Below are 24,445 nucleotides of genomic sequence, written 5' to 3'. Positions count from 1 at the left end.
CCTGTGACCAGTGGTGACCTGTGGTGACCTGTGGTGACCAGTGGTGACCTGTGACCAGTGGTGACTGGTGGTGACCTGTGGTGACCTGTGGTGACCAGTGGTGACCTGTGGTGACCTGTGGTGACCTGTGACCAGTGGTGACTGGTGGTGACCTGTGGTGACCTGTGGTGACCAGTGGTGACCTGTGGTGACCTGTGGTGACCTGTGATGACCCACGGTGACCCATGGTGGCCCGTGTCACTCTGTGTCTCTCCAAGCTGATGTGTGTTGACCAGTGGTGACCCATGGTGACCCATGGTAATCTGTGGTGACCCGTGGTGACCCATGGTGACCCATGGTGACCCATGGTAATCCGTGGTGACCCGTGGTGAGCCATGGTGACCCGTTGTGACCCATGGTGATCCGTGATGACCCATGGTGACCCATGATGACCTGTGCTGATCCACGGTGACCCATGGTGACCTGTGGTGACCCATGGTGACCCATGGTGACCCATGGTAATCCGTGGTGACCCGTGGTGACCCATGGTGACCCGTTGTGACCCATGGTGATCTGTGATGACCCATGGTGACCCATGATGACCCATGATGACCTGTGGTGATCCACAGTGACCCATGGTGACCCGTGGTGACCCATGGTGACCTGTGGTGATCCACAGTGACCCGTGGTGACCCGTGGTGACCCATGGTGACCCCTGGTGGCCCGTGGTAACCTGTGGTGACCTGTGGTGACCCGTGGTGACCCGTGGTGATCCATGTCATTCTGTGTCTCTGCAGACTGACCCCACTGTACAGGTGACCCCAGCAATGACCCCTTGTATGACCCCACAAGCCCCCAGCTGCAGCTGCTGCCCCCTCTGACCCACCCAGCCCCAAGGGGTCACTCACTCATGTGACGTCACTGTGACATCACACACAGCACTGTGACGTCACGGCTAGTGCCAGGCTGAGCCCCCATCAGGGCTGGCACCGTGACGTCACAGGTGACGTCACAGATGACATCACTGTGGTCCCCACCAGCCCAACACTTCTCCCTTGGGTGGCTCCCAAATTCCAGGGTGTCCTGGGACACCTGTGTCCCCTCGAGTGGGGGTCACACCGAAATTCCGGGGTGTCCTGGGACACCTGTGTCCCCTCAGACAGGGGTGGCACCCAAATTCCGGGGTGTCCTGGGACACCTCTGTCCCCTTGAGTGGGGGTGACACCCAAATTTGGGGTGTCCTGGGACACCTGTGTCCCCTCAGACAGGGGTGACACCCAAATTCCGGGGTGTCCTGGGACACCTCTGTCCCCTTGAGTGGGGGTGACACCCAAATTCCGGGGTGTCCTGGGACACCTGTGTCCCCTCGGGTGGGGGTGACACCCAAATTCCGGGGTGTCCTGGGGCACCTCTGTCCCCACAGACAGGGGTGACACCCAAATTCCGGGGTGTCCTGGGACACCTGTGTCCCCTCAGACAGGGGTGACACCCAAATTCCGGGGTGTCCTGGGACACCTGTGTCCCGGGACACCTGTGTCCCCTCAGACAGGGGTGACACCCAAATTCCGGAGTGTCCTGGGACACCTGTGTCCCCTCGAGTGGGGTGACACCCAAATTCCGGGTTGTCCCAGGACACCTGTGTCCCCTCGAATGAAGGTGACACCCAAATTCCGGAGTGTCCTGGGACACCTGTGTCCCCTGGAGTGGGGGTGACACCCAAATTCCGGGGTGTCCTGGGACACCTGTGTCCCCTCGAGTGGAGGGGTGACACCCAAATTCCGGGGTGTCCTGGGACACCTGTGTCCCCTCAGACAGGGGTGACACCCAAATTCCGGAGTGTCCTGGGACACCTGTGTCCCCTCGAATGGAGGGGTGACACCCAAATTCCGGGGTGTCCTGGGACACCTGTGTCCCCTCAGACAGGGGTGACACCCAAATTCCGGGGTGTCCTGGGACACCTCTGTCCCCTTGAGTGGGGGTGACACCCAAATTCCGGGGTGTCCTGGGACACCTGTGTCCCCTCGGGTGGGGGTGACACCCAAATTCCGGGGTGTCCTGGGGCACCTCTGTCCCCACAGACAGGGGTGACACCCAAATTCCGGGGTGTCCTGGGACACCTGTGTCCCCTCAGACAGGGGTGACACCCAAATTCCGGGGTGTCCTGGGACACCTGTGTCCCGGGACACCTGTGTCCCCTCAGACAGGGGTGACACCCAAATTCCGGAGTGTCCTGGGACACCTGTGTCCCCTCGAGTGGGGTGACACCCAAATTCCGGGTTGTCCCAGGACACCTGTGTCCCCTCGAATGAAGGTGACACCCAAATTCCGGAGTGTCCTGGGACACCTGTGTCCCCTGGAGTGGGGGTGACACCCAAATTCCGGGGTGTCCTGGGACACCTGTGTCCCCTCGAGTGGAGGGGTGACACCCAAATTCCGGGGTGTCCTGGGACACCTGTGTCCCCTCAGACAGGGGTGACACCCAAATTCCGGGGTGTCCTGGGACACCTGTGTCCCCTCAGACAGGGGTGACACCCAAATTCCGGGGTGTCCTGGGACACCTGTGTCCCCTCAGACAGGGGTGACACCCAAATTCCGGGGTGTCCCAGGACACCTGTGTCCCCTCAGACAGGGGTGGCACCCAAATTCCGGGGTGTCCTGGGACACCTGTGTCCCCTTGAGTGGGGGTGACACCCAAATTCCGGGGTGTCCTGGGACACCTGTGTCCCCTTGAGTGGGGGTGACACCCAAATTCCGGAGTGTCCTGGGACACCTCTGTCCCCTTGAGTGGGGGTGACACCCAAATTCCGGGGTGTCCTGGGACACCTGTGTCCCCTCAGACAGGGGTGACACCCAAATTCCGGAGTGTCCTGGGACACCTGTGTCCCCTCAGACAGGGGTGACACCCAAATTCCGGGGTGCTCTGGGGCACCTGTGTCCCCTCGGGCGGGGGTGACACCCAAATTCCGGGGTGCTCTGGGGCACCTGTGTCCCCTCAGACAGGGGTGACACCCAAATTCCGGGGTGTCCTGGGACACCTGTGTCCCCTCAGACAGGGGTGACACCCAAATTCCGGGGTGTCCTGGGACACCTGTGTCCCCTCAGACAGGGGTGGCACCCAAATTCCGGGGTGTCCTGGGACACCTGTGTCCCCTTGAGTGGGGGTGACACCCAAATTCCGGGGTGTCCTGGGACACCTGTGTCCCCTCAGACAGGGGTGACACCCAAATTCCGGAGTGTCCTGGGACACCTGTGTCCCCTCAGGTGGGGGTGACACCCAAATTCCGGGGTGCTCTGGGGCACCTGTGTCCCCTCAGACAGGGGTGACACCCAAATTCCGGAGTGTCCTGGGACACCTGTGTCCCCTCAGGTGGGGGTGACACCCAAATTCCGGAGTGTCCTGGGACACCTGTGTCCCCTCAGGTGGGGGTGACACCCAAATTCCGGGGTGCTCTGGGACACCTGTGTCCCCTCGGGCGGGGGTGACACCCAAATTCCGGGGTGTCCTGGGACACCTGTGTCCCCTCGAATGGAGGGGTGACACCCAAATTCCGGGGTGTCCTGGGACACCTGTGTCCCCTCAGACAGGGGTGGCACACAAATTCCGGGGTGTCCCAGGACACCTGTGTCCCCTCGAATGGAGGGGTGACACCCAAATTCCGGGGTGTCCTGGGACACCTGTGTCCCCTCAGACAGGGGTGACACCCAAATTCCGGGGTGCCCTGGGACACCTGTGTCCCCTCAGACAGGGGTGACACCCAAATTCCGGGGTGTCCTGGGACACCTGTGTCCCCTCAGACAGGGGTGACACCCAAATTCCGGGCTGTCCTGGGACACCTGTGTCCCCTCAGACAGGGGTGACACCCAAATTCCGGGGTGTCCTGGGACACCTGTGTCCCCTCAGACAGGGGTGACACCCAAATTCCGGGGTGTCCTGGGACACCTGTGTCCCCTCAGACAGGGGTGGCACCCAAATTCCGGGGTGTCCTGGGACACCTGTGTCCCCTTGAGTGGGGGTGACACCCAAATTCCGGGGTGTCCTGGGACACCTGTGTCCCCTCAGACAGGGGTGACACCCAAATTCCGGAGTGTCCTGGGACACCTGTGTCCCCTCAGGTGGGGGTGACACCCAAATTCCGGGGTGCTCTGGGGCACCTGTGTCCCCTCAGACAGGGGTGACACCCAAATTCCGGAGTGTCCTGGGACACCTGTGTCCCCTCAGGTGGGGGTGACACCCAAATTCCGGAGTGTCCTGGGACACCTGTGTCCCCTCAGGTGGGGGTGACACCCAAATTCCGGGGTGCTCTGGGACACCTGTGTCCCCTCGGGCGGGGGTGACACCCAAATTCCGGGGTGTCCTGGGACACCTGTGTCCCCTCGAATGGAGGGGTGACACCCAAATTCCGGGGTGTCCTGGGACACCTGTGTCCCCTCAGACAGGGGTGGCACACAAATTCCGGGGTGTCCCAGGACACCTGTGTCCCCTCGAATGGAGGGGTGACACCCAAATTCCGGGGTGTCCTGGGACACCTGTGTCCCCTCAGACAGGGGTGACACCCAAATTCCGGGGTGCCCTGGGACACCTGTGTCCCCTCAGACAGGGGTGACACCCAAATTCCGGGGTGTCCTGGGACACCTGTGTCCCCTCAGACAGGGGTGACACCCAAATTCCGGGCTGTCCTGGGACACCTGTGTCCCCTCAGACAGGGGTGACACCCAAATTCCGGGGTGTCCTGGGACACCCGTGTCCCCTTGAGTGGGGGTGACACCCAAATTCCGGGGTGTCCTGGGACACCTGTGTCCCCTCAGACAGGGGTGACACCCAAATTCCGGGGTGTCCTGGGACACCTGTGTCCCCTCAGGTGGGGGTGACACGCTAATTCCGGGGTGTCCCAGGACACCTGTGTCCCCTCAGACAGGGGTGGCACCCAAATTCCGGGGTGCTCTGGGAGACCTGTGTCCCCTCAGACAGGGGTGACACCCAAATCCCGGGCTGTCCTGGGACACCTGTGTCCCCTCGAGTGGGGGTCACACCGAAATTCCGGGGTGCTCTGGGACACCGGTGTCCCCTCAGACAGGGGTGACACCCAAATTCCGGGGTGTCCTGGGCCACCTGTGTCCCCTCAGACAGGGGTGACACCCAAATTCCGGGGTGTCCCGGGACACCTGTGTCCCCTCAGGTGGGGGTGACACGCTAATTCCGGGGTGTCCCAGGACACCTGTGTCCCCTCAGACAGGGGTGGCACCCAAATTCCGGGGTGCTCTGGGAGACCTGTGTCCCCTCAGACAGGGGTGACACCCAAATTCCGGGGTGTCCTGGGACACCTGTGTCCCCTCAGACAGGGGTGACACCCAAATTCCGGGGTGTCCTGGGACACCTGTGTCCCCTCGAATGAAGGTGACACCCAAATCCCGGGCTGTCCTGGGACACCTGTGTCCCCTCGAGTGGGGGTGACACCCAAATTCCGGGGTGTCCTGGGCCACCTGTGTCCCCTCAGACAGGGGTGACACCCAAATTCCGGGGTGTCCCGGGACACCTGTGTCCCCTCAGGTGGGGGTGACACGCTAATTCCGGGGTGTCCCAGGACACCTGTGTCCCCTCGAATGGAGGGGTGACACCCAAATTCCGGGGTGTCCTGGGACACCTGTGTCCCCTTGAGTGGGGGTGACACCCAAATTCCGGGGTGTCCTGGGACACCTGTGTCCCCTCAGACAGGGGTGGCACCCAAATTCCGGGGTGTCCCAGGACACCTGTGTCCCCTCAAACAGGGGTGGCACCCAAATTCCGGGGTGCTCTGGGAGACCTGTGTCCCCTCGAGTGGGGGTGACACCCAAATTCCGGGGTGCTCTGGGCCACCTGTTCCCTCTCGGTGACAGTGACACCTGGATTCTGCCGTGCCCTGCGACACCTGTCCCCAACGGGGATGACACCCAAATCCCGGGATGCCCTGGGACACCTGTGTCCCCTCGGGCGGGGGTGACACCCGAATTCTGCTTTGACATCCGTGTCCCCTGGGCGAGGAAAGGGGTGACACCCGTGTCCCCTGGGCGAGGACATGGGTGACACCCGAATTCCGGGGTGCCCCGGGGGGCGGTGTCCCGAAACCCGCGTCCCCTCGGGCGAGGGCGGGCGGGTGACACCGGCGCTCGGAGCCGCCCGGAGCTCGGCCCGCGGGGCTGGGCGGGCTCTGTCCCCTCCCCGCGGTGCCACTCGCGGGTCCTCCTGTCCCCGCGGCGGGGGTGGCACCGGCAGCGCCCCGGCCGCGCGTCCCACGGGCTCGGCAGCGACAGGTGAGGGACGCGGGGTCAGGAACATCCCGGGGTGGGCAGGGGACACAAAACCCCCCCAGGGTGGGCAGGGGACCCAAACCCCCCCAGGATGGGCAGGGGACCCAAACCCCCCCAGGATGGGCAGGGGACTCAAACCCCCCCAGGGTGGGCAGGGGACCCAAACCCCCCCAGGATGGGCAGGGGACCCAAACCCCCCCAGGATGGGCAGGGGACTCAAACCCCCCCAGGGTGGGCAGGGGACTCAAACCCCCCCCAGGGTGGGCAGGGGACACAAAACCCCCCAGGATGGGCAGGGGACACAAAACCAGGGTGGGCAGGGGACACAAAACCAGGGTGGGCAGGGGACCCAAACCCCCCCAGGATGGGCAGGGGACCCAAACCCCCCCTAGGGTGGGCAGGGGACTCAAACCGCCCCCCCCAGGGTGGGCAGGGGGCCCCGGAGTCCGGGCACCCCCGAGCTGCCCCCCATGAAGAAGGGACCTGGAGCTGGGGGGGGTTCCCAGCCCGGGGCTGACGCTGTTTTTGGGGGGCGGGGGGGTCTCTCCAGGGTCGCTGGTGCTGCAGAGCCCCCCCAGTTTGTGCCATGATGGACACGGGGGACAGGGGACGGCGCAGCCCCCCCCGGCTGGCACAGGTGATTTGGGGGGGACACTCAGGTGATGGGGGGGGGGGGGACCCCCAAGCACCCGGGGAAGCCTCGACCCCCACTGAGGGGGTCCCAGGGGGTGGGGGAGTGAATGGCTCCGGCATTTGGGGGGGTCCCAGCTCCCCCCCTCTTTGGCTGGGGACCCCCGGCTCCCCCTCCGCGGCCCCCCTGGCCCCCCGCCAGCCCCCGGGGCTGGAATTGGGACACGGGGCGGGGACAGGGACACAGCGCCCGGCGCCCCTCCCCCCCCGTGGGAACCGGCACATCCCCCCCACCCCGCCCCAGCTCCCCCCCCCCGACCCCCCAAAATTCTCCCCCTGTTTTGTCTCGAGCCCCCTGAGGGGGTCCCTGGATTTTTGGGACCCCCTGGACATCCGGGGACACCCCCCGGACTCCGGGGACCCCCAAAGATCTGGGGGGGTCTCCAGACCCCCCGGGACCCCCTGGACACCTGGGGCACCCCAAGAACATCATCATCCTGCCCTGGACTTGGGGAGCCCCCCCAAGACACCCCGAAATCCTGGGAACCTCCTGGGCCCCTCGAACTCGGGGGGTCCCCCAGATTTTGGGAACCCCCCCGGACTCCTGCCCCCCCTCCCCCCCCAAAACTTTGGGACCCTCCGGACTTCTGGGAATCCCCAAATTCCTGGGACCCCCAAGACACTTGGGGTGTCCCAGACCCCTGGGATTCTCTGGACCCCCCAGGACCCCGCCCCCGGGAATTTGGGAACCCCTGGACCCAAATTTGGGGTCCCAAGGCCTCCAACTCTTGGGACACCCCAGAATTTGGGGGTTCCGCGGACCCCTGGGCCCCCCCCAGGCTTTTGGGATCCCCTGGATTTGGGGTCCCCCAAAGTTTCTCCCCCCGCCCCCCGCAGGCCCAGCGCCGCCGGGACCTGGAGGAGGAGCTGCGGGACCTCAGCACCCAGGTGGGCGTGGCTTGCGCGATGGGGCGGGGCCAGCAGCTGTCAATCACAGCCTGGCTCCTCCTCTCACCGAGGAGGGTGGGGCGTGTGGCTGTCAGTCAGCCAAGTGGGCGGTGCTATGAGCTGTCAATCATGTGTGGGAGGAGCCTGGGGCTGTCAATCATCCCTGCCCAATCAGGTGGCAGCGTTAGGGCGGAGCCTGGCTGCAGAACGTGGGCGGAGCCTGATGGAGGGCGGAGCTCTGCGGGCGCTGGAGATCGCGGTGGGCGGAGCCCAGGCCCGGGTGGGCGGAGCCTGTCGGGCCCTGGACCGGGCCAAGGAGCGGCTGCGGCTGCAGCAGGTGGGCGTGGCCGGGTAAAGGGGTGGAGCTACGGGGGGTGTGGCCTGTGAGGAGGAGCCTCTGGAAGGGGCGTGGTTGATGTGGGGCACAGAGAGTGTGGAGGGGGTGTGGTCTGTGAAGGAGGCGGGGCATAAGGGGCGGAGCTTTATGGGAATGGGAGGGGCCATGGTGGGGTCTGAGGGGGTGGAGCCCCGGGTGTGGGTGGAGTCAGGGCATGGGTGGGGCTATGATGGAGCTAAAGGGGGCGTGGTTCGGCTAACAGGGGTGTGGTCTGACAGTTGTGTTGCTATGAATGTGTGGTGGAGCAGTGGGCGTGGCCAGGTCTGTGGGCGTGGCCAGGTCTGTGGGCGTGGCCTGTCTCTGACCCCACTCCTCTGCAGGAGGCGGGGCAGCTTCTGTGGGCGGAGCTGGAGGCCGCTCGTGCTGCCAAGGTGGGGGCGGAGCTCCGGGCACAGGAGGCGGAGTCTCAATGCCAGGCCCGGGGGGCGGAGCTGGAACGGCTGCGCCAGGTGGGCGGGACTATGAACAATGGGCGGGGCTTTAGGAGCACGGGAAATGACCAATGGGCGGGGCTAAAACAACATGGAGTGGAGCTAAGGACCAATGGGTGGGGCTATAACAGCCTGGGGGCAGGGCTAAGGACCAATGGGTGGGGCTATAACAACATGGGGTGGGGCTAAGGACCAATGGGTGGGGCTAAGGACCAATGGGTGGGGCTATAACAACATGGGGTGGGGCTATAACAGCCTGGGGGTGGGGCCATAACAGCCTGGGGGCGGAGCTAAGGACCAATGGGTGGTTCTATTGCTGCTGGGGGTGTGGCTATGGAACAATGGGCGGGGCTCAAGGAGCCAATGGGCGTGGCTCGGTTGTGAGCGTGGCTGGGGGCGTGTCCATTTTGGCCCCGCCCACAGGCGGTGCAGGCTGCCCAGCTCTCCCGGCGCCGGGCGGAGCAGGAGCGCGACCAGGTGGCTGCAAAGGTGGGCCACGCCCTCCAGACCAGGTGAGCACGGCCACGCCCCCCCCAGTTTGTCCCCGAGAGTCCCAATGTCACCTATAGCCCCTATAACTCCCAGGGGTCCCCTGTAGCGCTAGTCTCTCCCCCATAGCCCCTATATGTTCCCATAGCCCCTATAGCCCCTATAGCCCCTCTATAGCCCCTATAGCCTCCCATACCCCCCTATAGCCCCTATAGCCCCTATAGCCCCCCATAGCCCCCTATACCCCCATAGCCCCCCTATAGCCCCCCATAGCCCCCCTATAGCCCCCCACAGCCCCCTATAGCCCCCCATAGCCCCCTATAGCCCTTCATAGCCCCTCTATAGCCCCTGTCCCCCATTGCCCCCCTATAGCCCCCCTATAGCCCCTATAGCCCCCCATAGCCTCCCTATAGCCCCTATAGCCCCCCTATAGCCCCTATAGGCCCCCATAGCCCCCCTATAGCCCCCCATAGCCCCCTATAGCGCCCCTATAGCCCCTATAGCCTCCTATAGCCCCCCTATAGCCCCTATAGCCCCCCATAGCCTCCCTATAGCCCCCTATAGCCCCCCTATAGCCCCTATAGGCCCCCATAGCCCCCCTATAGCCCCCTATAGCCCCCCTATAGCGCCCCTATAGCCCCTATAGCCTCCTATAGCGCCCCTATAGCCCCTATAGCCTCCTATAGCCCCCCTATAGCCCCTATAGCCCCCCATAGCCTCCCTATAGCCCCTATAGCCTCCTATAGCCCCCCTATAGCCCCTATAGCCTCCCATAGCCCCCCTATAGCCCCCCATAGCCCCCTATAGCCCCATAGCCCCCCATAGCCCCCTATACCCCCATAGCCCCCTATAGCCCCATAGCCCCCCCCATAGTCCCCTGTGCCCCATAGCGCCCCTATAGCCCCCTATAGCCCCCCATAGCCCCCCCATAGCCCCCCATAGCCCCCCCCATAGTCCCCTGTGCCCCATAGCGCCCCCGCCGGGGACCCCGCGGCGCTGCAGGCGGCGCTGGAGGAGCTGCGGGAGCACAACCGGGACCTGCGGGAACACCTGAGCCAGCGGCTGGGCCAGGTGGGGACACCTGGGGGGACACGGGGACACCTGGGGGGGCATGGGGGGACATGGGGGGACACCTGGGTACACCTGGGGGGACAAGGGGACACCTGGGGGGGCATGGGGGGACATGGGGGGACATGGGGGGACACCTGGGTACACCTGGGGGGACACGGGGACACCTGGGGGGGCATGGGGGGACATGGGGGGACATGGGGGGACACCTGGGTACACCTGGGGGGACACGGGGACACCTGGGGGGGCATGGGGGGACACCTGGGGGGACACCTGGGGGGACACGGGGACACCTGGGGGGACATGGGGGGACATGGGGACACCTGGGGGGACACGGGGACACCTGGGGGGGCATGGGGGGACACCTGGGGGGGCATGGGGGGACATGGGGGGACATGGGGGGACACGGGGGGACACCTGGGGGGGCATGGGGGGACACCTGGGGACACCTGGGGGGACATGGGGGGACACCTGGGGGGACACGGGGACACCTGGGGGGGCATGGGGGGACACCTGGGGGGGCATGGGGGGACACCTGGGGGGACATGGGGACACCTGGGGGGACATGGGGGGACATGGGGGGACACCTGGGGGGACACCTGGGGGGACATGGGGACACCTGGGGGGGCATGGGGGGACACCTGGGGACACCTGGGGAGACATGGGGGGACACCTGGGGGGACACGGGGGGGGACACGGGGGGACACCTGGGGGGACACCTGGGGGGACACCTGGGGGGACATGGGGGGACACGGGGGGACACTTGGGGGGACATGGGGGGACACCTGGGGACACCTGGGGGGACACGGGAACACCTGGGGACACCTGGGGGGACATGGGGGGACACCTGGGTACACCTGGGGACACCTGGGGGGACACCTGGGGGGACATGGGGGGACACGGGGACACCTGGGGGGACACCTGGGGGGACATGGGGGGACACGGGGGGACACCTGGGGGGACATGGGGGGACACCTGGGTACACCTGGGGGGACATGGGGGGACACGGGGGGACACTTGGGGGGACATCTGGGGACACCTGGGGACATCTGGGGACATCTGTGGGGACACCGGGGGGGAGGTGGGCAGGTGCGGGTGCTGTGGGTGCACCTGTGACTCCACGTGACAGGCAGGGGCGCACCTGTGGGCACCGGGGGTGCTGGGGGGACAGGTGTGGGTGTCACAGGGACAGGTGTGGGTGTGGTTATGGGTGCCATGGGGACAGGTGTGGGTGTCACAGGGACAGGTGTGGGTGTCACAGGGACAGGTGTGGGTGTGGTTATGGGTGCCATGGGGACAGGTGTGGGTGTCACAGGGACAGGTGTGGGTGTGGTTATGGGTGCCATGGGGACAGGTGTGGGTGTCACAGGGACAGGTGTGGGTGTGGTTATGGGTGCCATGGGGACAGGTGTGGGTGTCACAGGGACAGGTGTGGGTGTGGTTATGGGTGCCATGGGGACAGGTGTGGGTGTCACAGGGACAGGTGTGGGTGTCACAGGGACAGGTGTCGGTGTCACAGGGACAGGTGTGGGTGCCGTGGGTGCCCCAGAGCCAGGTGCGGGTGCCATGGGACAGGTGTGGGTGTGGTTGGGGGGTTCCATGGGGCCAGGTGTGTTTGGGGGTGTCCCAGTGCCAGGTGTGGGTTCCATGGGGCCAGGTGTAGTTATGGTGTCCCCGTGCCAGGTATGGGTGTCGTTGTGGGTGTCCCGGTGCCAGGTGTGGGTGTGGTTGGGGGGTTCCATGGGACCAGGTGTAGTTTTTGGGTGTCCAGGTGTGTTTGGGGGTGTCCCGGTGCCAGGTGCGGGTGTCCCGGTGCCAGGTGTGTTTGGGGGTGTCCCGGTTCCAGGTGCGGGTGTGTTTGGGGGTGTCCCTGTTCCAGGTGTGTTTGGGGGGTTCCATGGGACCAGGTGTAGTTTTTGGGTGTCCAGGTGTAGTTTTTGGGTGTCCAGGTGTGTTTTTGGGTGTCCCGGTTCCAGGTGCGGGTGTGTTTGGGGGGTTCCATGGGACCAGGTGTAGTTTTTGGGTGTCCAGGTGTTTTTGGGGGTGTCCCGGTGCCAGGCGCGGGTGTGTTTGGGGGGTTCCACGGGACCAGGTGTAGTTTTTGGGTGTCCAGGTGTAGTTTTTGGGTGTCCAGGTGTTTTTGGGGGTGTCCCGGTGCCAGGTGCGGGTGTGTTTGGGGGGTTCCATGGGACCATGTGTAGTTTTTGGGTGTCCAGGTGTGTTTTTGGGTGTCCAGGTGTGTTTGGGGGTGTCCCGGTGCCAGGTGTGGGTTCAGTTGGGGGTGTCCCGGTTCCAAGTGTGTTTGGGGGTGTCCCGGTTCCAGGTGTGTTTTGGGGTGTCCCGGTTCCAGGTGTGTTTTTGGGTGTCCCGGTTCCAGGTGCGGGTGTGTTTGGGGGGTTCCATGGGACCAGGTGTAGTTTTTGGGTGTCCAGGTGTAGTTTTTGGGTGTCCAGGTGTTTTTGGGGGTGTCCCGGTGCCAGGCGCGGGTGTGTTTGGGGGGTTCCATGGGACCAGGTGTAGTTTTTGGGTGTCCAGGTGTGTTTTTGGGTGTCCAGGTGTAGTTTTTGGGTGTCCAGGTGTGGTTTTGGGTGTCCAGGTGTGTTTTTGGGTGTCCCGGTGCCAGGTACGGGTGTGTTTGGGGGGTTCCATGGGACCATGTGTAGTTTTTGGGTGTCCAGGTGTGTTTTTGGGTGTCCAGGTGTAGTTTTTGGGTGTCCAGGTGTGTTTTTGGGTGTCCAGGTGTGTTTGGGGGGGTCCCGGTGCAAGGTACGGATGTGTTTGGGGGGTTCCATGGGACCAGGTGTAGTTTTTGGGTGTCCAGGTGTGTTTTTGGGTGTCCAGGTGTGTTTGGGGGTGTCCCGGTGCCAGGTGCGGGTGTGTTTGGGGGGTTCCACGGGACCAGGTGTAGTTTTTGGGTGTCCAGGTGTGTTTTTGGGTGTCCAGGTGTGTTTTTGGGTGTCCAGGTGTGTTTTTGGGTGTCCCGGTGCCAGGTGCGGGCCCTCAGCCGGTCTCTCCCGCAGGTGGAGGAGCTGCGGCGGGCGCTGGTGGCCGCGGGCTCGCGGGCTCAGGACGCGCAGGCCGCGCTGGCCCGGCTGGCGCAGGAGCAGCGGCGGCTGCGGGAGCGGCTGCGGCACCCCCGGGACCCCCCCGGGACCCCCGAGCCCGCCCTGCGCGCCCGCTGCGCCCACCTGCAGGAGCTGCTGCGGCGAGAGGGGGGGTCAGCGGCGCGGGGGGCCCGGGGCGGGCCTGGGTGGGCCCAAGGTGGCCCAAGGTGGTCCCTGGGTGGCCCAAGGTGGTCCCCGGGTGGTCTCAGATAGCCCCGGGGTGGCCCAAGGTGGTCCCAAGGTGACCCAGAGTGGTTTTGGGTGGTCCCAGGGTGGCCCAAGGTGGTCCCTGGGTGGTCTCAGATAGCCCCGGGGTGGCCCAAGGTGGTCCCCAGATGGCCCTGGGGTGGCCCGAGGTGGCCCCGGGGTGGCCCAAGGTGGTCCCTGATCGTCTCAGATAGTCCTGGGGTGGCCCAAGGTGGTCCCAGATTGTCCCGGGGTGGCCCAAGGTGGTCCCCTGGTGGCCCAAGGTTGGCCCCGGGTGGTCTCAGATAGCCCCGGGGTGGCCCAAGGTGGTCCCCAGATGGCCCCGGGGTGGCCCAAGGTGGTCCCCAGATGGCCCTGGGGTGGCCCAAGGTGGTCCCTGATCGTCCCAGATAGTCCCAGGGTGGCCCAAGGTGGTCCCCAGATGGCCCCGGGGTGGCCCAAGGTGGTCCCAAGGTGACCCAGAGTGGTTTTGGGTGGTCCCAAGGTGACCCAGAGTGGTTTGGGTCGCCCCAGAGTGGCCCAAGGTGGTCCCTTGGTGGCCCAAGATGGGCCCCAGGTGGTCCCAGATTGTCCTGGGGTGGCCCAAGGTGGTCCCAGGGTGGCCCAAGGTGGTCCCAGAGCGTCCCTTGGTGACCCGAGGTGTCCCACGGTGACCCCAAAGTGGCTCAGGGGGTGTTCCAGGCCAGCCCCGCCCCAGGGGTGTCACCAGCTGTGGGTGACAGGAGGTGACACAGGGGGTGACACAGGAGGTGACACAGGGTGACACAGGGTGACACAGGAGGTGACACAGGAGGTGACACAGGGTGACACAGGGTGACACAGGAGGTGACACAGGAGGTGACACAGGGGGTGACACAGGAGGTGACACAGGGTGACACAGGGTGACACAGGAGGTGACACAGGAGGTGACACAGGAGGTGACACAGGGTGACACAGGGGGTGACACAGGGCGACACAGGGTGACACAGGGTGACACAGGAGGTGACACAGGGCGACACAGGGTGACACAGGAGGTGACAGAGCTGTCCCCACGGCAGGGCGCGGCTGGCCCTGGCCCGGGCTGCGCGTGCCACCGGCCGGCGCCTGCGGGTGTTGGTGGCCGAGGCGGAGGAGCAGCGGCTGCTGGGGGAGCGCTACCGGCTGCAGGTGGGGACAGAGCCCCTGTCACCCCCTGTCACCTCTGGTGTCACCTGCTGTCACCTCCTGTCACTTCCTGTCACCCGCTGCCACCTCCGGTCACCTCATGTCACCTCCTGTCACCTGCTGTCACTCACTGTCACCTCCTGTCACCTTCTTGTCACCTGCTGCCACCTGCTGCCACCTGCTGCCACCTCCTGTCACCTCCTGTCACTTGTTGTCACCTGCTGTCACCTCCTGTCACCTCCTGTCACCTGCTGTCACCCGCTGTCGCCCCCCTGTCACCCTACAGCCTCTGTGTCCCCACGTGTCCTCCCTTGTCCTTTGTCCCCGATGTCCCCCTCAATGTCCCCCCTGTGCCCCCATGTCCAAGTGTCCCCAATGTCCCCAATGTCCCTCTCAATGTCCCCTCAATGTCCCCAATATTCCCAATGTCCCTCTCAATGTCCCCAATGTCCCCCCGTGTCCCCAATGTCCCCTCAATGTCCCCATTGTCCCTGATGTCCCCTCAATGTCCCCTCAATGTCCCCAATGTCCCCTCAATGTCCCCAATGTCCCTCTCAATGTCCCCAATGTCCCCAATGTCCCCCCGTGTCCCCAATGTCCCCAATGTCCCCCAATGTCCCCAATGTCCCCAATGTCCCCATTGTCCCCGATGTCCCCAATGTCCCCCCATGTCCCCAATGTCCCCAATGTCCCCAATGTCCCCTCAGGCCCGTGCCACCGAGGCCGCTGGCCGGCTCCTGGCTGAGCAGGTGGCCGCGGTGGCCGCGGGCACGGCCCAAGCGCTGGCCCAGGGCCACCACCTGCGCCGGGAGCTCGAGGACGTCGGGGACGGGGCCGCAGCCACCGCCAGGGATGTGGCCGTGCTCAGGGCGCGCCTCAGGTGGGGACGGTGCCCTGTGGACCCCACAGAACCCACATGGACCCCATAGAGACCCTATAGACCCCACAGAAACCCTATAGACCCCATAGAGACCCTATAGACCCCATAGAACCCACATGGACCCCATAGAACCCTATGGACCCCATAGAACCCTTATGGACCCCTATGGACCCATAGAACCCACATGGATCCCATAGAGACCCCATAGACCCCATAGAACCCCTATAGACCCCATAGAGACCCTATAGACTCCATAGAACCCACATGGACCTATAGAAACCCTATAGACCCCTATGGACCCATAGAGACCCTATGGACCCCATAGAACCCACATGGACCCCATAGAGACCCCATAGACCCATAGAACCCCTATGGACCCCATAGAACCCACATGGACCTATAGAAACCCTATAGACCCCATAGAACCCACATGGACCCCATAGAGACCCCATAGACCCATAGAACCCCTATGGACCCCATAGAACCCACATGGACCCCACAGAACCCACATGGACCCCATAGAAACCCTATGGGCCCCATAGAACCCACAGGGACCCCATAGAACCCACATGGACCTATAGAAACCCTATAGACCCCATAGAACCCACATGGACCCCATAGAACCCATAGAACCCCTATGGACCCCCATAGAGACCCTATAGACCCCATAGAAACCCACATGGACCCCATAGAAACCCATAGAACCCACATGGACCCCATAGAGACCCCATAGACCCCACAGAAACCCTATGGACCCCATAGAGACCCTATAGACCCCATAGAACCCACATGGACCCCATAGAACCCTATGGACCCCATAGAAACCCTATGGACCCCATAGAACCCTTATGGACCTCATAGAAACCCTATGGACCCCATAGAACCCTTATGGACCCTATGGACCCATAGAACCCACATGGATCCCATAGAGACCCCATAGACCCCATAGAACCCCTATAGACCCCATAGAGACCCTATAGACCCCACAGAAACCCTATAGACCCCATAGAGACCCTATAGACCCCATATGGACCCATATGGACCCCATAGAGACCCTATAGACCCCACAGAAACCCTATAGACCCCATAGAGACCCTATAGACCCCACAGAAACCCTATAGACCCCATAGAGACCCTATAGACCCCATAGAACCCACATGGACCTATAGAAACCCTATAGACCCGTATGGACCCATAGAGACCCTATGGACCCCATAGAACCCACATGGACCCCATAGAGACCCCATAGACCCATAGAACCCCTATGGACCCCATAGAACCCACATGGACCCCACAGAACCCACATGGACCCCATAGAAACCCTATGGGCCCCATAGAACCCACATGGACCCCATAGACCCCATAGAACCACTATGGACCCCATAGAACCCACAGGGACCCCATAGAACCCACATGGACCTATAGAAACCCACATGGACCCCATAGAACCCACATGGACCTATAGAAACCCTATAGACCCCTATGGACCCATAGAGACCCTATGGACCCCATAGAACCCACATGGACCCCATAGAGACCCACATGGACCCCATAGAAATCCTATGGACCCCATAGACCCCATAGAACCCCCATGTACCCCATTGAAACCCCATAGACCCCATAGAACCCATAGAAGCCTTATGGACCCCTGTGGACCCATAGAACCCCCATGGACCCATAGAAACCCTATGGACCCCATGGGATATTTAGGGTCTCTGTGGGCTTTATGGGGTGTCTGTGGGGTCTATGGGATGTCCGGGGGTCTCTGTGGGGTTTATGGGATATTTGGGGTCTCTATGGGGTCTATGGGGTCTCTATGGGCTTTATGGGGTCTCTGTGGGGTCTATGGGATATTTGGGGTCTCTATGGGGTCTATGGGGTCTCTATGGGGTCTATGGGGTCTCTGTGGGGTCTATGGGATATTTGGGGTCTCTATGGGGTCTATGGGGTCTCTATGGGGTTTATGGGATATTTGGGGTTAATGGGGTCTCTATGGGGTCTATGAGATATTTGGGGTCTCTATGGGGTCTATGGGGTCTCTATGGGGTTTATGGGGTCTCTGTGGGGTCTATGGGATATTTTGGGTCTCTATGGGGTTTATGGGGTCTCTATGGGGTTTATGGGATGTCTATGGGGTCTCTATGAGGTCTGTGGGATATTTGGGGTCTCTATGGGGTCTATGGGGTCTCTATGGGGTTTATGGGATATTTGGGGTCTCTATGGGGTTTATGGGGTCTCTATGGGGTTTATGGGATATTTGGGGTCTCTATGGGGTCTATGGAATATTTGGGTTCCCTATGGGGTCTATGAGGTGTCTGTGGGGTCTATGGGGTGTCTGTGGGGTCTATGGGATATTTGGGTTCCCTATGGGGTTTATGGGGTGTCTGTGGGGTCTATGGGGTGTCTGTGGGGTCTATGGGATATTTGGGTTCCCTATGGGGTTTATGGGGTGTCTGTGGGGTTTATGGGATATTTGGGGTCTCTATGGGGTCTATGGGGTCTCTATGGGGTTTATGGGATATTTGGGGTCTCTATGGGGTTTATGGGGTCTCTATGGTGTTTATGGGATATTTGGGATCTCTATGGGGTGTCTGTGGGGTCTATGGGATATTTGGGTTCCCTATGGGGTTTATGGGGTGTCTGTGGGGTCTATGGGGTGTCTGTGGGGTCTATGGGGTCTCTATGGGGTCTATGGGATATTTGGGTTCCCTATGGGGTCTATGGGGTGTCTGTGGGGTCTATGGGGTGTCTGTGGGGTCTCACCCCGGTTCCCGCAGGTGTGACCCCATGAACCTGTCCCGCACGGTCCGGCGGATGCTGCGGGACGGGGACGACTCCGAGGACAGCGGGGACAGCGGGGACAGCGGGACCCCGCCCGGAGCCCCCCTGGAACCCACCCCCGGCACCGGGGGCACCCCCTGAGACCCCCCCCGGGACCCCAAAACCCGCCCGGCACCCCCCAATCTCCCGGGTGGGGTTTTTGGAGGTGCCGCTTTTTGGGGCGGGGGTCCCCAACCTCATTAAAGTGCCTGGAGGGGGTCTCGCTCCTGAGTGACCCTGGAGGACACGGGGGGGGGGTCCCCAAAACGGAATTTGGGGAGGGGGTTTGAAAATTGGGGGGGGCTGAAACCCCTCAAAACCCCCAAAACCCCCCAAAATCTCCTCGGGGCACCCCAAAACCGTCTTTACCCCGATTGGGGGGATTTAAACCCCCCCATAAACCCCCACAGTGTCTCCGAACCCCCCTCAGTCTGCTCGGGGGCGGGACCCTAAACCCTTTTTACCCCACTGGGGGGGTGAGACCCCCCAAAACCCCCCAAATCCCCCCAAAATCCCCTCAAAATCCCCCAAAAACCGTCGAGGGAGTCGCGGAATCCCGCGGCGAGGGGCGGGGCTTGAATGCTAATGAGGGTGATGGGGCGGGGCTTGCATAGCTAATGACATGGGGGAGCGGCTCGTTCGACCAATCACAGCGCGAAATGCAAATAAGGCGCTGGTAGGGGGCGGAGCTCCCTGCCCACGTCGGAGTCTCAGCCAATGAGGAGAAAGAGGCGGGGCCGCGGGGGTGTGGGGGGGGCGTCGTCCTCGCAGATTTCGCGAGTCTCGCGAGAGTTCCGGGGAGGCCGCGGCGGCGGCGGGATGGGAGCGCCGAGGTGGGGCCGGAACGGGGCGGGAAGGGGGGGAAAAAATGAGGGAAAAACGGGGAAAAGCGGGGAAAAGAGGCGCTCCGGGATGGGGAGAGGAGCCGGGGAGGGGGTTCCGGCCGTTGTGGGGAGATGTCAGGCCGCGGGAGGGGCGGTGGCGGCGGGGAGCGGGGCAGGCCCCGGCTGAGGGGTGGCGGTGGGGAGGGCCCGGCTGAGGGAGGGGGCTCCGGGCTGTTTGAGGAGGGGGAAGGCCTGGGCTGGGGGCAATGTCGCTGAGCCCTGTGACACCTCCGCGCCGCCAGATGCCCCGTCACTGCTCCGCCGCCGGCTGCTGCACCCGCGACACCCGCGACACCCGCGGCCGAGGCATCTCCTTCCACCGGTGCGTGCCCCCCGGGACCGAGACCCCCGGGACCGAGACCCCCACCCCTACCGGGACCCCCCGGAACCGAGACCCCCGGGACCGAGACCCCCCCCCCCCCCACTCCCGGGACCGAGGCCCCCACCCCTCCTGGGACCCCCGGGACCGAGACCCCCAGCCCCCGATATCCCCACCCCTTCCGGGCCCCACCTGTGTCCTGACAGCCTCTCAGCGACGGCTGACCCCGCTGTCACCTGCCCTTAGCAACGGGCTGTCACCTGTGTCACCTGCCCTTAGCAACGGGCTGTCCCAGGTGTGCACGTCCCCTCCCTTAGCAATGGACTGTCCCAGTTGTCACCTGCCCTTAGCAATGGACTGTCCCAGTTGTCACCTGCCCTTAGCAATGGGCTGTCCCAGGTGTGTGTGTGTTCCCCCCCGCTCAGCAATGGGCTGTCCCAGGTGTGTGTGTTGTTCCCCCCCGCTCAGCAATGGGCTGTCCCAGGTGTGTGTGTTCCCCCCCGCTCAGCAATGGGCTGTCCCAGATGTGTGTGTATTCCCTGCCCCCCCCCCCCCCGCTCAGCAATGGGCTGTCCCAGGTGTGTGTGTTGTTCCCCCCCGCTCAGCAATGGGCTGTCCCAGGTGTGTGTGTGTTCCCCCCCGCTCAGCAATGGGCTGTCCCAGGTGTGTGTGTCCCCCCCCCCCCAATGGGCTGTCCCAGGTGTGTGTGTTGTTCCCCCCCGCTCAGCAATGGGCTGTCCCAGGTGTGTGTCCCCCCCCATTTGAGGGATGGCTCAGCCCTGTCCCCCTTTAATGGGGCCCACCTGGACTGTTCCATTTCCAGTTGCTTGAGGGGAGGAAGGTTTCATTCATCCCTGCAGAAATTGGGGGGGGGGGGGCTGTGCGCTCGTGTGTCACCTGTGTGTCACCTGTGTGATCTGTTTGTCACCTGTGTGTCACCTTTGTGTCACCTGTGTGTTATCTGTCGCCTGTGTGATCTCTTTGTCACCTGTGTGTCACCCGTGTGTCACCTGTGTGATCTCTGTGTCACCTGTGTGTCACCCATGTGTCACCTGTGTGTCACCTGTGTGATCTGTGAGTCACCTGTGTGATCTCTGTGTCACCTGTGTGTCACCCGTGTGTCTCCTGTGTCACCCATGTGTCACCTGTGTCCCGCCATGTCCTGTCCCCTCATGCCCTGTGCGCCCCATCCCATTTCCCACCATGAATGTCCCCCACACCCCGTGTCCCTCTGTCCCCTGTGTCCCCCCAATGTCATCCCCATGTCCCCAATGTCCCCCCATATCCCAAATATCCCTAATGTCCCCATGTCCCCAATGTCCCCCCATGTCCCAATATCCCCACAATGTCCGTGTGTCCCCAATGTCCCCCCGACATCCCCGATGTCCCCACAATGTCCCCATGTCCCCAATGTCCCCGGTGTCCCCAATGTCCCCAATGTCCCCGCGATGTCCCCGGTGTCCCCAATGTCCCCAATGTCCCCGCGATGTCCCCGGTGTCCCCAGGCTGCCGCGCAGGGACGACCCTCGCCGGGCGCAGTGGTTGGAGAACAGCCGGCGCCGGGACCCCTCGGGCGGGGGGCGCTGGGACCCCAGCTCCAAATACATCTACTTCTGTTCCCAGCACTTCGAGAGCTCCTGCTTCGAGCTCGTGGGGTACAGGTGAGAGTGTGGGGTACAGGTGACACTGGGGTACAGGTGACACTGGGGTACAGGTGACCCTGGGGTACAGGTGAGAGCCTGGGGTACAGGTGACACTGGGGTACAGGTGAGAGTGTGGGTACAGGTGAGAGTGTGGGTACAGGTGACACTGGGGTACAGGTGAGAGTGTGGGTACAGGTGAGAGTGTGGGTACAGGTGACACTGGGGTACAGGTGAGAGTGTGGGTACAGGTGACACTGGGGTACAGGTGAGAGTGTGGGGTACAGGTGAGAGTGTGGGTACAGGTGAGAGTGTGGGTACAGGTGACACTGGGGTACAGGTGACACTGGGGTACAGGTGAGAGTGTGGGTACAGGTGACACTGGGGTACAGGTGACACTGGGGTACAGGTGAGAGTGTGGGGTACAGGTGAGAGTGTGGGGTACAGGTGACACTGGGGTACAGGTGAGAGTGTGGGTACAGGTGAGAGTGTGGGGTACAGGTGACACTGGGGTACAGGTGAGAGTGTGGGTACAGGTGACACTGGGGTACAGGTGACACTGGGGTACAGGTGAGAGTGTGGGGTACAGGTGAGAGTGTGGGTACAGGTGACACTGGGGTACAGGTGAGAGTGTGGGTACAGGTGAGAGTGTGGGGTACAGGTGACACTGGGGTACAGGTGAGAGTGTGGGGTACAGGTGACACTGGGGTACAGGTGAGAGTGTGGGGTACAGGTGAGAGTGTGGGTACAGTTGACCCTGGGGTACAGGTGAGGCCCGGGTGGCTCCAAGTGAGGCCTGGGGGGCTCCATGTGAGTTTAGGGGGCTCCAGGTGATTTTGGGGGGCTCCAGGTGATTTTGGGGGGCTCCAGGTGAGTTTAGGGGGCTCCAGGTGAGCTCTGGGGGGCTCCAGGTGAGTTTAGGGGGCTCCAGGTGAGGTCTGGGGGGCTCCATGTGAGGTCTGGGGGGCTCCAGGGAGGATCTGGGGGTGCTGCAGGTGAGAGCCCCCCCTCAGGTAATTCAGCCCCCCCCAGGTGTTTTCAGGTACCTCCAGATGTTCCCCCGGAGCTCGGGGGGCCTCCCCAGGACTTGGGGGCCGTCCCCTGAGCCCTCCTGGGTTCAAGGACCCCCCCCAAGTGTTGGGGTCCCCCCTGAACCCCGTTTTCCCCCTCCAGCGGCTACCACCGCCTGAAGGAAGGGGCCGTGCCCACCGTGTTCACCGTGGGCCCCTCGCGGCCCCCCCGGCCCCCCCGGCCCAAGCCCCCCCCTCCCGACAGCGACCCCCCGAAACCCCTGCGGGGCGCCCGCAGGTGGAAGTGAGTCCGGGGGGGATTTGGGGGGGTTCGGGGCACAACGGGGCTCCCCAACACGGCCCCCGACCCTTCCCCCTCCCTGCGGGACCCCCGGGACCCTCCTCCACCTCTGGGTGGTGCTGGGGGGGATTTGGGGGGTTCACGGGGTAACGGGACCCCCCCCATTATTGTCGATCTGGATGGGACCCCACCCAATCTCTGCTGGACCCCAAATTCCCCTCCAGCCTCTGCCCAGGACCCCCCCATTCCCCCCAGGAACCCCAATTCCCCACTGGACCCCCCATTCCCCCCTGACTTCCCCCACCCCCGGGACCTCCCCCCCAATTCCCCCCTGACCTCTCCCACCCCCAGGACACCCCATTGCCCCCAGGACCCCCCAATTCCCCCCAGGACACCCCCAATTCCCCCCTGACCTCTCCCACCCCCAGGACCCCCCTCAATTCCCCCCTGACCTCCCCCAGGACCCCCCATTCCCCCCACACCTCTCCCACCCCTGGGACCCCCCTATTCCCCCCACCACACCCCCAATTCCCCCCGACCTCTTCCACCCCCGGGACCCCCCCCAGTTCCCCCCTGACCTCCCCCAGGACCCCCCATTCCCCACTGGACCCCCCCCCCAATTCCCCCTGCACCTCTCCCACCCCCGGGACCCCCTCAGGACCCCCCATTCCCCCCAGGACCCCCAATTCCCCCCTGACTTCTCCCACCCTTGGGACCCCCCCAATTCCCCCCCCGACCTCCCCCAGGACCCCCCTCAATTCCCCCCTGACCTCTCCCACCCCTGGGACCCCCCCAGGACCCCCCATTCCCCCCCAGGACATCCCCAATTCCCCCCTGACCTCTCCCACCCCCGGGACCCCCCTGACGCTCCGGGAGGATTTTGGGGGGGTGGTCTCCACAGCATAACCCCCCCCCCCCTCCCCACAGACGAGACCCCCTCCCATCCCCGCCGGACCCCCCGTTCCCCTCGGACGCCTCCTGCTTCCCGCGGGACACCAAAGACCCCCGGCCACCCCCGGCCGGCGACCACGGCGGCGTCCCGGCTCTGCCCGGGCCCTGCGGCTCCATCCCGGAGACGCTGCTGGTGGCCACGGGCGACGAGGAAGCCACGACCACCCCGGCTTTACCCGAGGGAGCCCCCCCGACCCCTCCGGGACCCCCGGGCCCGCCGTCACCGTCGCTGTTCATGCTGCGGCTGCCGCCCCGCGCCGGTTCCTACATCCAGAGCGAGCACAGCTACCAGGTGGGCAGCGCTCTGCTCTGGAAGCGCCGCGCCGAGGCGGCGCTGGACGCGCTGGACAAAGCCCAGCGGCAGCTGCAGGCCGGGAAACGCCGCGAGCAGCGGCTGCGGCTGCGGCTGGCCGAGCTGCAGAGAGAGAGGAGAGCGGCGCCGGAGGCGCGGAGGAGCCCCAAGGAAGCGCCGGGCTTGGTGGAGTTGGAGCTGCTGGGAGACGGAGGAGGAGGAGGGAGCTGAGGGATTGCCGCTTCCTCCGCGAGGCTCCGGGGAGGTTTGTAAATAAAATTTTAAAAAAAACAAAATGTTTTCGTGGTTTTTTTTTTGTTTTTTTTTTCTATGTGGAATTTGGGGGGAGTTTGTGGGGTTTTGGAGGGGGAGTTTTAGGGAGACTCCCTAAAATTCTCCGGAATTCCTGGATGAGGGGGTGGGATGGAATTAGTGCCGGGAGTTCAGGTGAGGGGTGGCAGGGTACGGAGGGGAGGCTCAGGCGGGATTTTGGGAAGGGGATTTTTCCCTCTTGGGTTGGGGAGGGGCTGGGATGGAATTCCCAGGGATTTTCTCCAGAACAAAGCCCAGGGCAGGAACGGGATGAGGTTTTGGGGGTTGGGGAGGGGCTGGGATGGAATTCCCAGGGATTTTCTCCGGAACAAAGCCCAGGGCAGGAACGGGATGA

The 24,445-nt window shown here is 63.7% G+C and overlaps 2 protein-coding genes across 2 annotated transcripts; both read left to right on the top strand.

The window, feature by feature from the left end:
- Positions 1 to 6,204: 6,204 nt before the first annotated feature.
- On the top strand, positions 6,205 to 18,618 carry LOC147647572 (uncharacterized). Its single transcript, XM_086871693.1, has 11 exons — positions 6,205 to 6,267; positions 6,815 to 6,901; positions 7,792 to 7,842; positions 8,018 to 8,179; positions 8,560 to 8,688; positions 9,094 to 9,182; positions 10,131 to 10,230; positions 13,248 to 13,444; positions 14,576 to 14,684; positions 15,389 to 15,561; positions 18,339 to 18,618. The coding sequence occupies exons 2-11, from the start codon at positions 6,851 to 6,853 to the stop codon at positions 18,481 to 18,483; spliced, it is 1,206 nt and encodes a 401-aa protein (XP_086727819.1). The 5' UTR covers positions 6,205 to 6,267; positions 6,815 to 6,850; the 3' UTR covers positions 18,484 to 18,618.
- A 519-nt stretch (positions 18,619 to 19,137) lies between these two features.
- On the top strand, positions 19,138 to 24,074 carry THAP7 (THAP domain containing 7). Its single transcript, XM_086871669.1, has 5 exons — positions 19,138 to 19,214; positions 19,508 to 19,587; positions 21,090 to 21,245; positions 22,398 to 22,538; positions 23,463 to 24,074. The coding sequence occupies exons 2-5, from the start codon at positions 19,508 to 19,510 to the stop codon at positions 24,007 to 24,009; spliced, it is 924 nt and encodes a 307-aa protein (XP_086727795.1). The 5' UTR covers positions 19,138 to 19,214; the 3' UTR covers positions 24,010 to 24,074.
- Positions 24,075 to 24,445: the final 371 nt, after the last annotated feature.

Source organism: Cyanistes caeruleus, chromosome 36 (genome assembly GCF_971803275.1).
Source record: "Cyanistes caeruleus chromosome 36, bCyaCae1.hap1.1, whole genome shotgun sequence".
In the NCBI taxonomy this organism is placed as follows: domain Eukaryota; kingdom Metazoa; phylum Chordata; class Aves; order Passeriformes; family Paridae; genus Cyanistes; species Cyanistes caeruleus.
This window is presented reverse-complemented; position numbering and strand designations above follow the sequence as displayed.

Bases quoted from the DNA above. Each gene is read 5' to 3' on its own strand.
- LOC147647572 (XM_086871693.1), top strand. From the start codon at position 6,851: ATGATGGACACGGGGGACAGGGGACGGCGCAGCCCCCCCCGGCTGGCA. The intron at 6,902-7,791 runs GTGATTTGGGGG...CGCCCCCCGCAG, and splicing joins GCCCCCCCCGGCTGGCACAG to GCCCAGCGCCGCCGGGACCT. The intron at 9,183-10,130 runs GTGAGCACGGCC...TGTGCCCCATAG, and splicing joins GGCCACGCCCTCCAGACCAG to CGCCCCCGCCGGGGACCCCG.
- THAP7 (XM_086871669.1), top strand. From the start codon at position 19,508: ATGCCCCGTCACTGCTCCGCCGCCGGCTGCTGCACCCGCGACACCCGC. The intron at 19,588-21,089 runs GTGCGTGCCCCC...CGGTGTCCCCAG, and splicing joins CGAGGCATCTCCTTCCACCG to GCTGCCGCGCAGGGACGACC. The intron at 21,246-22,397 runs GTGAGAGTGTGG...TTCCCCCTCCAG, and splicing joins TTCGAGCTCGTGGGGTACAG to CGGCTACCACCGCCTGAAGG.